General features: G+C 39.4%; 1 protein-coding gene and 1 long non-coding RNA gene across 17 annotated transcripts in view; one reads left to right on the plus strand and one right to left on the minus strand.

Annotated features, from left to right (window-relative positions):
- Positions 1–13360, plus strand: part of LOC148002471 (uncharacterized) — a 219017-nt gene that overhangs the window by 164626 nt on the left and 41031 nt on the right. The window contains exon 4 of one of the 16 annotated variants that reach the window (XR_015632920.1): positions 12598–12937. The exons of 14 other annotated variants lie outside the window; for them this stretch is intronic. This is a non-coding gene — a long non-coding RNA (uncharacterized LOC148002471). Of the gene's footprint in view, positions 1–12597; positions 12938–13360 lie in introns of those variants that run through there. One more of the 16 variants, XR_015632904.1, reaches the window with a different exon arrangement.
- LOC134480953 (uncharacterized) overlaps positions 413–13360 on the minus strand; it is a 113729-nt gene continuing 100781 nt past the window's right edge. Inside the window, exon 10 of the mRNA XM_087577202.1 lies at positions 413–1916. Within this exon, the coding sequence (XP_087433328.1) occupies positions 1908–1916 (9 nt within the window). The 3' untranslated portion in view covers positions 413–1907. The remainder of the gene's footprint in view (positions 1917–13360) is intronic.

Raw genomic sequence — 13360 nt, forward strand, 5'->3', positions numbered from 1 at the left:
GCTTGGGGGCTGGAGCGATGTCTCAGTAATTAATTGCACTCATTCATCTTACAAATGATTCAGGTTCCACTCCCATTCAACATGGTGTCTTGGAACATTCCATAATGCCAGCCTAGTGATTAAGATGCTCTCTTTTCAACTTCTTGGGCACTAGTGTACATGGTGCAAAAGAAATGGACTTGTTGCAACTGTAATTAGGACATGAAAGTGAAATGTTAGGCCTGTCATCCAAAATGACTGGCATCCTGTAATTTGTGGGACTACTAGGAACCTGCAAAAGGCAAGACTTAAAAGGAACTCCTAGACAGAGATGCCTGTGTGAAGACACATGATAAAGCCAGAGTTAGGGCACTACACATAAAATTGTGTTGAACTTTTTTTTTAATATTATTTTTATTGGATTTTTTTATTTCCATTTCAAATGCTATTCCCTTTCCTGGTTTCCCATCCATAAATTTCATATCCCATCCCACATCCCCCTGCTTCTATAAGGGTGTTGCCCCACCCATCCACCTACCCCTTCCTACCTCCCAACCCTGACTTTCCCCTACACTGGGGCATTGAGCGTTGGCAGGACCAAGCGCTTCTCCTCCCGTTAATGCCCAACAAGGCCATCCTCTGCTACATGTGTAGCTGGATCCTTGGGTTTGTCCAGATGTACTACTTGGATGGTGGTTTAGTACCATGGAGTTTTGGTTGGTTGGTATTGTTGTTTTTATAGGGTTGCAAACTCCTTCAGCTCCTTCAATCCTTTCTCTAACTCCTCCATTGGGGACCCCATTCTCAGTTCAATAGTTGGCTGCGAGTATCCACCCCTGTATTTGTCAGGCTCTGGCAGAGTCTCTCAGGAGACAACTATATCAGGCTCCTGTCAGCATGCACTTCTTGGCATCAGCAACATTGTCTGGGTTTGGTAGCTGTATGTAAATGGACTGGATCCCCAGGTGGGCAGTCTCTGAATGGCCTTTCCTTCAGACTTTTCTCCAAACTTCTGTCTCCAATCTCGTCCTATGAATATTTTTGAGCCCTCTTCTAAGTAGGGCTAAAACATCTGCAATTTGGTCTTTCTTCTACTTGATCTTCATGTGGTCTGTGGATTATATCTTGGGTAATCTGAGCTTTTGGGCTAATATCCACTTATTGGTGAGTACATACCGTATGTGGGTTTTTTTTGTGATTGGGTTACCTCACTCAGGATAATATTTTCTAGTTCCATCCATTTGCTTATGAACTTCATAAAGTCATTGTTTCTAATAGCTGAGTAGTATTCCATTGTATAAATGTACCATATTTTCTGGATCCATTCCTCTGTTGAGGGACATCTGGGTTCTTTCTAGTTCCTGGCTATTACAAATAAGGCTGCTGTGACACAGTGGAGCACGTGTTCTTCTTATATGTTGGAACATATTTTGGGTATATGCCCAGGAGTGGTATAGCTGAGTCCCCAGGTCCTAATTTTCTGAGGAACCTCCAGACTGATTTCCAGAGTGGTTGTACCAGTTTGCAATCCCACCAACAATGTAGGAGTCTTCCTCTTTCTCCACTCCTTGCCAACATCTGTTGTCACCTGAGTTTTGATCTCAGACATTCTGACTGATGTGAGGTGGTATCTCAGGGTTGTTTTGATTTGAATTTCCCTGATGACTAAGGATGTTGAACTTTTCTTTTGGTGCTTCTCAGCCATTCGATATTCCTCAGCTGAGAATTCTTTGCTTAGCTCTGTACCCCATTTTTTTTCTTTTTTTTTTCGGAGCTGGGGACCGAACCCAGGGCCTTGTGCTTGCTAGGCAAGCGCTCTACCACTGAGCTAAATCCCCAACCCCTCTGTACCCCATTTTTAATAGGATTATTTGATTCTCTGGAGTCTAACTTCTTGTGTTCTTTGTATATACTGTGCTTGTTTAACGTTACTCCATCTGTAAAAGAAAAAGCAAGAAGGAGAAATGTTCCCTTTTTTCTTTTTGTTTTTTTTTTAATGTGGTCCAAAATGCCATCTCCAAGCTCCTCTGTCTGCAGGACATTGCATGGATGAAAAAAGAAAGAATACATTGAAATTATGTCTTCCCAGAGTACCCCATTTAGTGATGGCAATGTCACAATGAAAAATGAGAGTACTAATACCATGATGTAGACATTCAAATTATTTTGATATTGATATTTTGATGTTGATAAAAATAATTCAGTTGAGACTTTATAAGCATGAAATAGAATTAACCTTCCAGTAGCAAGCCATTTGAGTTCCCAGAATTGTTTTTCTTGATATTTATCCTAATTGAAAAAAGTGATATATATATATTAAAATTTCCATTCCTATGTATGCAGAAAGACCAAGAAGCATGATATAACTAGAATCAATACTAAGAATATTGAATTACAGTTATTATTTCTGTTAGTTTTAGTTTTATTTTCTCTAAATATCATAAATTATAATAGTGAGGAATTTTATTTCAGGTGCATGACTTCTTTCTCATTCAGACAGGCAAATTACAACATGCCTAAGACTATACAATCTTTAATGATCTCTAATCTGAATAGTTAAATAAGTCTATTTGATATGCAAATGACTTGGTTGTTTTCAATATATCAGGAATATAGAACACATCTATAAGTAAGAGCTTCTTACTAGAGTGCCAGAATTCACTGAAGAGCCACCAGGCACTGCAAGCATTTTCCTCACTTTCTGCAATTTCATTATAACTTCCAGACAAACAGCATGTTATACTTATGCACACAAGTAAAGAATTAAATTAATATACACTATGACATTCATTTCACTTATTGGAATTATATAACTAATAGTGCTAAAAAAATCAGTATACTCAGAAATGTAATGGAAATCTCTAACTGAATAAGATTGAAATAAAAGTTTAGCAAGATTCCTGATCATTTTTAAACATGAAATGTGTGGTAAGAGAAGTTTAAAAATCAATGCAAATATTCAACAGAGACTCTTCTAAACATGAAAAAGAAAACATGATGGGGGAGCTGTATTACCTCTTCTGTCCTTGAGCCAATACATGAAATCATAATCTTTATCTGGAACAATTTTGGGTCATAAAGGAAGTAAAGAAGCTGGGAGGATTTTTCCTGGGGAATACTGACTTTTGCACCTAACAGGAGGGGGAGGACACACCTTGATCATTGGTGACACAGACTAATTGGCTGAAGAACCAGACTGAACATAAGCAACAGAAGAGAGAAATTTGTCGGAGCTAAACAATTTTTCCAAAGATCAAGCCATTGGGTCACTCATTGCTTGTGACTGTGCATGGGAATTCCTCTGGTTAACCAAGGGATATCTATTCCATAGTTTGTAAGAAGTCATTTTTATTTACACTGAGCATAGCAATTAAGTTTGATAATTGCATTAAGTAGAATATAACCAAGAGTTGCAAGGCTGCCAAGGATAACACATCACAGAAATGAATCACTCAGTTTGAAAAACAAATAGTTATTCCTGTTCAACCTCATGCACCAGGATTTGGTTGTATCTTCTTGAATTATTGGCAATAGTGCTTTCCTTGAATACCCCCAAACACTATAGGCTACTGCCAACACCATTGGCTACCCTCAATAACTTGGCAGTAAGATTCCATACAGTTCATATGGCTTAGAAAATAAAGAAATCTAACTCATACTCAAATTGAAGTTTCATCTTCATTGGCCAGTATTCATAGTTCTAGAATCTGCCCTTAATAGAATTATCAATCTGACCCTAGTTACAAGCCCTAAAAAGTATGCTGATAATTTCCTTTAAGATATATCTTCTGGTATATTAGTTACACCAATGCTTGGATATTAACCAATCACTTTTTCATTTGGACTTGAGGCCTTTGCTTAGTTTGTGTTCAACTGCTATGAAGAGATACTATAAACAAAGCAACTCTTATAAGAGATGTCATTAATTGAGGCTTGCTTGTAGTTTAGTCTATTATCATTACGGTGAGGAGCATAGTGACTAGCAGGAAGACATGGTGCTCGATAAGTAGTTGAGAATTCTATATCCAGATCCACAGGCAACAGGAAGAGAGAGGCACTGGACCTGGCTTCGGTTTTTGAAGCCTTAAAAACCCACCCCTAGTGACACACTTTTTCCGACAAGGCCACACATACTCCAACAGGCCATACATCCTGTTCCTCCTCAAGTAGAGTCATTCAGTCAGCATTCAGATGTATGGGCCTATTAGGGCAATTCTTATTCAAACCAGTTTGGGCCTACTCCATGAGATAGAACCTGTATCTACTACTGTCATTAAGCACAGTGACCTGAGAATAGATAGGTCATGAGAGCCATCACTCTGATTCTGGTAGATGATCATAGGAATAATGCGTCTCCTATTAACATACACAGAGATCAGTGCATTGCTGAGCTGCCATCAGAGTTGGTCCTTGCAGTAGCGGGTAATTAACAATTGCCTAACATAAAGAAAATAGAAACTTTGGATCACTCAGCAATAAGCGAGATGTCTTTATCACACCTACTTCCTCGAGGTTCAGCCATATGTTAGAAAACACAGGTGGTGAAATTCTAAGAGCCAGAGATGTTGATAACATTAAGGAAGCAGTGGTTTCCAGACCTAATGGGGCTGAGGAACCAGTAACCTCACAGCTACGTGACAGCATGCATGCGACCCGGACAAGAAACTGAAGCCAGTCAAAACCCCAGCATTAATGGGGGTGGGGGTAGGCACAAAAGCTTATTTCTAGACAAGAGCATATTCAGAAATAACTGCTAGAGAGGGAATACACCTTTTTTGCTAATCAAGTATCATTGAGTATCACAGCAACAACACAGGGTCAGCAGTCCCTATGCTTAGGGTTGTTGGCCAACACAAGTCAGATTCCAGGGATTTTGGTCTTTCTCTATAGCTTTTTTGTCTGTTAGTTGCAAGAGAGAGAAAGAACAAGAATTTTCAAGAGGAGCCCTAGATATAGGAGAAGTTGGTGAATGGAAACTGCAAATATATCATATGGAATTCTCAATGAAGAAATTATAAGCAAATAAATTATAAAATAACAAATTTTAAAAAGGAGAGTGAGAACCATATTGAATCAACTGAAAACCTTTGGCACATCTCTTTTAGGGATATATTAGTATTATCAAGTGCAAAGAACCATAGATAATTTTGTACACAACTTCAAAAATCCTACTCAGACCTACTAGAATGGTTCATATTTCTTAAGATTTAAAGTTCATGACCAGACAACATTAAAAACACTTATGTTAGCAAATGAGAGGTTTATAATTAGCAAAGCAGAGGTTTCTTTAGCTCTCTGAAATGGAGTAACATTCACTCTTCAGGAGTAGTGAAGGATGCTGTGTTAGAGTCCCGTCATTATATAACCATGGTACTGACAAAAGTCGTGATGGCCCTTAGAACCATAAAACCAATTAAACACTCATGGAGAAGATTGAAAATAGTAGCAAAGAATATGAAAGAGGCATTGATAAATCACAGGAAGTTTTAAAGTGTGTTCGAAAGTTTAGATGCTAATATTGAAAGGAAACAAAACCATGGTCATTCAGAGCCTGCCCCACCTGAGGATATATATATACAGCCACCAAACCCAGACAATATTCCTGATGCCACGAAGTTCATGCTCACAGGATCCTGATATAGCTGTCTGCTGAGAGGATCTGCCAGACCATGACAAATACAGAGGCAGATGCTCCCAGTCAACCACTGAACTGAGAATGGGGTCTCCATTGGAGGAGTTAGAGAAAGGATTGAAATAGCTGAAGGGGTTTTCAACCCCATAGGAACAACAATTCCAACCAACCAGAGCTTCCAGGAACTAAACCACCATCCAAAGACTACACATGGCCTGACCCATGACTCCAGCTGCATATGTAGCAGAGCATGGCCTTGTTGGGCACCAATGAGAGGAGAAGCCCTTGGTCCTGCCAAGGCTGGACTCCCCAGTGTAGGGGGATGCCAGGGTGGGAAGGAGGGAAGGGGTGGGTGGCTGGGTACGGGAAGGGGGATAACATTTGAAATGTAAATTTAAAAAATCCAATAAAAAATGGCAAAAAAGAAAGTCAGACTGCCTTTACAGGAAATGAAAGAAAATAACTTTCACAACTACGAATGCTACTTACATGCAAAGTTGCTTTGCAAAACCTAGAAGATACGTGGTGAGATGCCTTATGGTTTATTTTACTCTTTGCTTGGAAAGTTTTCTATTCTGTGATTAATAAAAGGTCCCAGAAACTGGTGGAATTTTTAACAAAGTCGGTTGGAAAGCACCAACGTCTCTCGTGCTTTCTCCGTGGTAACCAGGAGAAGTGAGAGAGTGTGTACTGCTCATCCAAACGTCCTTGAGCATTAAGTACTACCAAACTGTGATACAAACGAACAAACAAAATATGTCCCATATGAAGCTTGTGAAAAATGCCCAATGCCAAAAACTCTGGCTTAGCAAGCCCAGAGGAAGCAAATATTAAAAATACCTTAAGTAATTCTGTTGTTGTTGGGTCACAGAACCAAAACCAGAAATGTCACTTATAACAATGTTCTGACCAATTGTGAATCAATCGATGTGATTATTTGGAATCAATAGATGTGCAATGTTTTTTTTCCCATTGGGTTTTTTTCCACTTCAAACCTCCAGTGTTTTACAGAGGCCTCTGATGCTCACACAGAGTAAGTTCTCTAAGCTACTGACTCATAAATATCCAACTTTCACTTCTGAACAGCACTGAGTTCTACTCTGCCTATAACAGCTGTTAGAAAGACACCTTACTGTCTTTCGTAAAGCTGCTTACTGAAAGTTATTCACTGTTTGTGGCATAAAGGGTTGTTTTTGTGGTAATCAAGTCCTTTTCTTCAGGTGATAATTTTAAAAGAATCTGTACCCATTAGTTCTTCTATAACAAAGTTGACTCATGAGCATGAACCTACCAGCACATCTTAATCAGCATCCTTTATAGCCACTACTTTATAACTCAAGAGAAGATACCTAATGCTGTCTGACCTATTTTCCAGCCGAGGATCTTTTCACTGGAAAGGGTTTCCCATACACAGGAAGCCTATTGCAAGCCATATCAACAGTCAGAAAGATTTTGTCCAGTGAGCCAAGCTTTGTCAACCACTGCCCAAGGACCTTAATGTGTTAAATCATGGTTTTCACTCTTGTAAAGGGATACTGAACATGTAAGTTAATGTCCTGCAGATTTTCTTACTCATAAGAAAGGAGGTTCATAGATTTGATTTAGGAAACAGTTCACCATTTTAACAGAATAAAATCTCCCAGGATTATTCTTTTTTCAGATATTGCATGCACTAAAATGTATCATGCAAATTCACTTCGTTTTTCTCGGAAAATACTCTCTCACATAATAAGATGGCAATGTTTTACAGTTTTACCATTGCAGTGTATGTCTCAGGCAATGGTTGCTTGTCATGAAGAAACTCAAAGGCAATTTCTTTTCCAGGTTATATTTTTCATCTTCTTTCCTCATATACACATTAGGAATTAGCTGTAATCCCAGCGTGCTGCTTTGATAGATGGCGCCTGTATTTTCAGAATCCATCCTGCTATCCTAATCTCAGCCAGCCAGCCATGCTCCTTATGACTCTCACCTTTGGTGTTCTTCAGATCTGTAGAGCTCTGAAAGTTATTGATTATGCAAATGCAAGAAAATTTACTCATCAAAAAGTAGCACACATAAAATGGGAAGTGGCCTAAGAAACCCAAAGAATATTGTTTTAACGGGAAGCTGTGCCATTAACTGCTACAACTATTCTATTCCTGTTACAGCCTTTTTTTTCTGATGTATTTATCACCGCGTGGGAACAGTTTAATCTGTTCCATACAGGGAGAGCAGGAGGAAATCTCAGTGGCCTCGAAATATGATGTCCCTTGCTGCAAACAACTGATTTAAATTTCCTGCAGGTGGCAGGTCTAACTTTTCTTTTCTTTTTTTTTTTTCCCAAAGAGGAAATAACCCTTCTCTAAAAGTCAAATTTGTTTTGAAAGCTGTGGTGTCTTTAACCACTTCTTTTTTTTTTCTTTTTTTCAGTTTTTCAGTTGACACTCTGTCATGACTCACGGTGAGTGGCATCAATCATTCTAAGTTCTTACAGAAAATATTTTGTGGTGGTTGACTATCACATGCGAGAAACTAAGTGCCCTTTGCGGGTGACTGCACTGATACCTCTGATTTCTTGCCAAATCATTCAGAATGCCGCAAATCCATTAAATCTCTCCACGGGGAGGGGAAAAAAGTCCCCGCATCCTAGAGAGAATTTATGAGTTCATTTCAATCACCACAAATGAGAGCCACCCTTAATATTCATTAGCGATTTTTACAGTGGCAATATGCATTATCTATTCAGATGCCCCTCTGAAAGGCCAATTTCCCTTGAAACCCTGCATGGCTCCCAGCCACTCTGTGGAAACAATGGCCTATGTCCAAGTGGAATGGGGGAATCAAATGAAAGACATTTCCCTATCCACTGGTAATGACTCCATTAAGCCATGATGGTGACTACGAGCTCTCGAGTTTAAAAACCAAAGGGCAGAGTTGGAATATATGCTCAAGTCATTGTATCACTTCTCCCTTCTCATCTGTGACCATATGTCCTAAAGTGAATGGGGCTTTTTGGTTGACATCACAAAAGATGACTTTTAAAACTGACATTTCTTTCATTTAGAGAACTGCAGCTGCGGGGTACATAGTCTGTGAGCCTGAGAATTTTCATTAATCTCTGTCTGCATTTCCCCATTGTTAAAGCCACCATCCCTTCCTCCGCTGTGTTTCCCTCCACACGGTCTCACCATATGTCCCAATCTTGTCAAAATGCAAATTGATTGCCTCACTTCATCCCTTTAACAAGCAAATGAGAATGGAGCAAACAGAAGTCAACATCCCCATTTGTACAGCTCTCCCTTGTTCTTAGAAGATGACCCATACAACTCAGTGTAACTTACAAGGTCCTGTGGGACCTCTCCCTTAGTCTTACCTGGTGCCTCCTCTCCTGAGGGATTTGGACCCCATTCATCCTCACAATTTTTCTATCATTTTTATTTCGCGCTAATTAAGTTCAACTCATTAGACTTGAACTCAACTAGCCATATCATCAAAGTGTTTCCTGATCCCTTGGCTAGGTCAGATCTGCCCATTAAAGACTCCATGGAACCACATAGAGATAATAGCTATTATCCAAGTTACCGATTCATGTTTTCGTGTGAATATTTTCATTTTTGCCTCTAATTTAAATTTTGAGTCATTTAAAATACTCAATATTTTATTCTCATCAAGAACAATGTGAATATTCCAGTTTTTTTGAACAAAACGATAAATGGGTTCTCACTTTTGAGGATTTTTATACATTGTCGTAGAGTCTTTTATCTGGGTGACATACAGGCTTGGCTTTGGGTTAGGCAGAGGTTAGCTGTAATAAGGGCATATTTCTAACCCAATTATTCATCAGTATGGTTGTATTTTATAGCAGGAAACCATGAGATGCATAAAGATTGTACACTGAATATTCATAAGGAATTTTAGAGTGAATTCAACTACTTGTTTTACAACTACCCAGGAAGGAAGGGGAACATGAATTTCTTTCCTTCATTTTTCATTCTTCTATGAAAAATACTGTTATGACCTGGAGTTATATCCTTACCCTGAAATAAAATCTCATGAATTGTGTACAACATCAGGCTATGATAAAGTAGATGAGTTTTTAAAAGCCAAAGTCACTTTACATGTGTGAGGCATTGTGAACACAGTGATAATTTGCCATGTCGAAGTGCAGTGTTGAGGCCAGCATGCTCCCGAGTCCTGAGTTTTGTCTGAATTCCCCAGAGACTCACAGGCATAAAGGCACTACAGCACTCTGGGAAGGCAAAAACAAACCTTATTTACTCTGAATATTTATAGGGAGGTCATTCTATCTTTATGGCCCATTAGAAAATTAGAAAAACTGAAGGCACGAATCTTGAAAACTAGCAAAACCCAGCAATGTACGTTCAAGTCAACCTTCTCACTTGGGATGCCAAGTTGCTGAAAATTGCTAATAGTGAACCTGTAATAGGAACTATTTTAGTCATCTCTGTGACCTCAAAATCTAAGAAAATATATGTGCTCTAATAGATGCAATGTTCTTGTTCGTTTTTTTTTCTATGCAATAAAAACTGGGATACACCAAGTAATTTAAGAATTCCATAAAAATAATCTGAAAGGTACACTTCAAGGCCACTCACTTGTCACCACATATGGAATTTGCACCAAGAGTTTCTTAAGTCGCATTTATCTCTACCTAATTAATAATTGAAGAAGACTTTGTTATATAAACCTTTGGACTAAGATTTGGTCTTATATTGGTATCAGCACTTTCATTACCAGCTATAGAACATCAGCCAATTCACTCAATTTGGTTCAATTTTCCATCTGTAAAATGGCAATCAATTTTGCCAAACTCAGATAGCTAATGTAAGATTGATAAAAGGCAAAGTGGAAACTCTATTTAGCAACATCACAACCTCTCACTTAGAGTTTGTGTATTCACTTGTGTCACGCCATTATATACTGTAAGTTAGGATTGAACGTCCTCATTTATTACACATTAGTAAAGTAAGGATTCTAACATCTCAAAGTCATGTTGTTTTCATAAACCTTGGGTTCTCAAAGGCATTGTCTTTAAATCGAGATCTGCCACCAGGTCCTACACTATGTGGTTCTCTAATGTCTTTGACTTTCGTATTTCAACCACTGAAATAAGGATAATACCACCTCACTGATTGCTGACACAAATAAAGAATTCATGAAACCTACTGACAGCCAGTAAATGCCCAGTTTCTTGAGGCCATGAATATCATCATACAGACTCACACATGTGATCACAACTAAACCGTAAAGATACAAACCAGTCAAGGTGTAATGGTGGGTAAGCGTGTGTGTGTGTGTGTGTGTGTGTGTGTATGTGTGTGTATGTGTGTGTATGTGTGTGTGCACAGATGTGTGTATTGCGTGTATGTGTGTGCGCACATATGTGTGTATTGTGTGTATGTGTGTGTATGTGTGTATGTGTGTGTATGTGTGTGTGCACGTGTGTGTGTATGTGTGTGTATGTGTGTATGTGTGTGTATGTGTGTGTATATGTGTGTATGTGTGTGTGTGTATGAGTGTGCATGTGTGTGTATGTGTGTGTGCATGTGCGTGTGTGTGCACGTGTGTGTGTGTGTATGCGTGTGTGTGTGTAGTTGATAATGATAAACCGGAGGGATCTGTTACAATGCAGTGATTTACACTCGTTAGCCCTCTTCCACAATTTACTTTAGCTTCTTTCATTTGTTTTTTAAGGAATTGATTTCTTGAAATGTCTTCTCTCTGTCTCTGTCTCTTTGTCTGTCTCTTTCTCTCTCTCTCTCTCTCTCTCTCTCTCTCTCTCTCTCTTTCTCTCTTACAAAATTTTGTTTTTATTAACTTGAGTATTTCTTATTTACATTTCGATTGTTATTCCCTTTCCCGGTTTCCAGGCCAACATCCCCCTAACCCCTCTCTCTCCCCTTCTATATGGGTGTTCCCCCCCATCCTCCCCCCATTACCGCCCTCCCCGCAACAATCACGTTCACTGGGGGTTCAGTCTTGGCAGGACCAAGGGCTTCCCCTTCCACTGGGTGCTCTTACTAGGCTATTCATTGCTACCTATGAGGTTTGAGCCCAGGGTCAGTCCATGTATAGTCTTTAGGTAGTGGCTTAGTCCCTGGAATCTCTGCTTGGTTGGCATTGTTGTTCATATGGGGTCTCGAGCCCCTTCAAGCTCTTCCAGTCCTTTCTCTGATTCCTTCAACAGGGGTCCCGTTCTCAGTTCAGTGGATTGCTGCTGGCATTTGCCTATAACATAATTATTTTAATAGTTAATATTTGATAATTCTTCTCTGGATGGCATGGCCTATCATAGCTCCAAAGAATGAAAATGTTGACAGTTCAGTTTTTCTGGACAGGAAGTCCTAGAAGGAACACAAGTGAAGTGAATTCACATGTATGGTTGCTTGTTCTCTCTGACCTTGTTGGAGTTATAACTGGTGTTGTGTCCAGAGAACAAAAGGGAGAGGGGAAGGTAGGACAGAGGAAGTATAGTCTGTCGGGGAAGCATGAAAATGAAACCATTAAACCTAAGATAGCTTGTGGAAAGGAACCAAGCATACATACATGTGAAAGGGGCTGACAGTGGTCATTTGAGAGCAGAGAGGAAAGAGCACCTTTGAAAGAACAGGTGGAAATTCTGATGTACTGCTCTTATGAATCTGCTTAGTGTGTAGACTGATTTCTTCCATCATATCACAAAATGTGGGCCATGGAAACAACTTGAAAACTCTCGCCTGTCCTAAGCATGAGCTAGAAGCTGATAGAGGTTAAGAAAACAGACCCGACAAGATCCTACTAAGTGAAAACACGGAACTCCCAGCTCAGCCGAGTACCTTCCTTGGGATGGTAACAGCCAGAAAGGCCACATAAAATATGTCTTGGTCCTTACCTCACTTAGTAATACTGAATGAGGAAATGTTTCTGCCACGAACGGTAATTAGGCAGTATGTGCTATTCTGACCATTCTCACTATATGAACCATTCATCCTCTCTTTTCCCAGAACTTGAAGTCCATCTTCAGTGACTGGCTTTATGGTGTTGACCACAAGAGAATGTTGAGCTCCAGCTATGAATGGAAAATTTTCCTATGGCCCAATAGCATATGTGGATCCCTTCAGATCGGTGTTCATTGTCCTTCTTTACCTTGAGCCAACAATGAAGCTGATTTCAACTTTCTTGTGGAAGCCAAAAATTAGGTTATAGTTCATTATCGTGACTATGATCCATGTCCCTTTATGTTGACTTTAGAAAGATTTTGTTGTAAGGAATGTCAGCTCAAGTTTCTCCTTAATTTGGCGAAAGTAAGGAAAAAATTAAAATAAAATGGGGAAATCTTGTGCTAATCTGTATTGTCAACTTGACAGGATTTAGAATCAGTAAGAGGCTATTCTGTGGGCTTGTCTGTGGGAGAGTTTGTAGGCTTGGTTAATTGAGGTGGGAAGACACACCCTTAAGTGAGCTGTATCATTGTGACATGAACTAAAAAGAAAAAGCTGAGGACAGCATTCACCTTGCTCAATTTCCTGACTGCGGGAACTATGGAACCAGCTGCCTCAGGCTCTTGTGTCCATGCCTCCTCTGTCTCGATGCAGGGGACACTCAAACTGTGAGCCACTATAAACCTTTTCTTTCCTAAGTCACCTTTGTCAGGCATGTTATCACAGCAACAAAAAGTAGGGGAAGGAAAAGTAACACATTTACACAAGAATGTCTTGTTTTCTGTACCAATTTTGGAATTACATCTGAGATCTGTTTTTCTAACTA

The sequence above is a fragment of the Rattus norvegicus genome, chromosome 11, assembly GCF_021556685.1.
Source record: "Rattus norvegicus strain SHRSP/BbbUtx chromosome 11, alternate assembly SHRSP_T2T, whole genome shotgun sequence".
Classification (NCBI taxonomy): domain Eukaryota; kingdom Metazoa; phylum Chordata; class Mammalia; order Rodentia; family Muridae; genus Rattus; species Rattus norvegicus.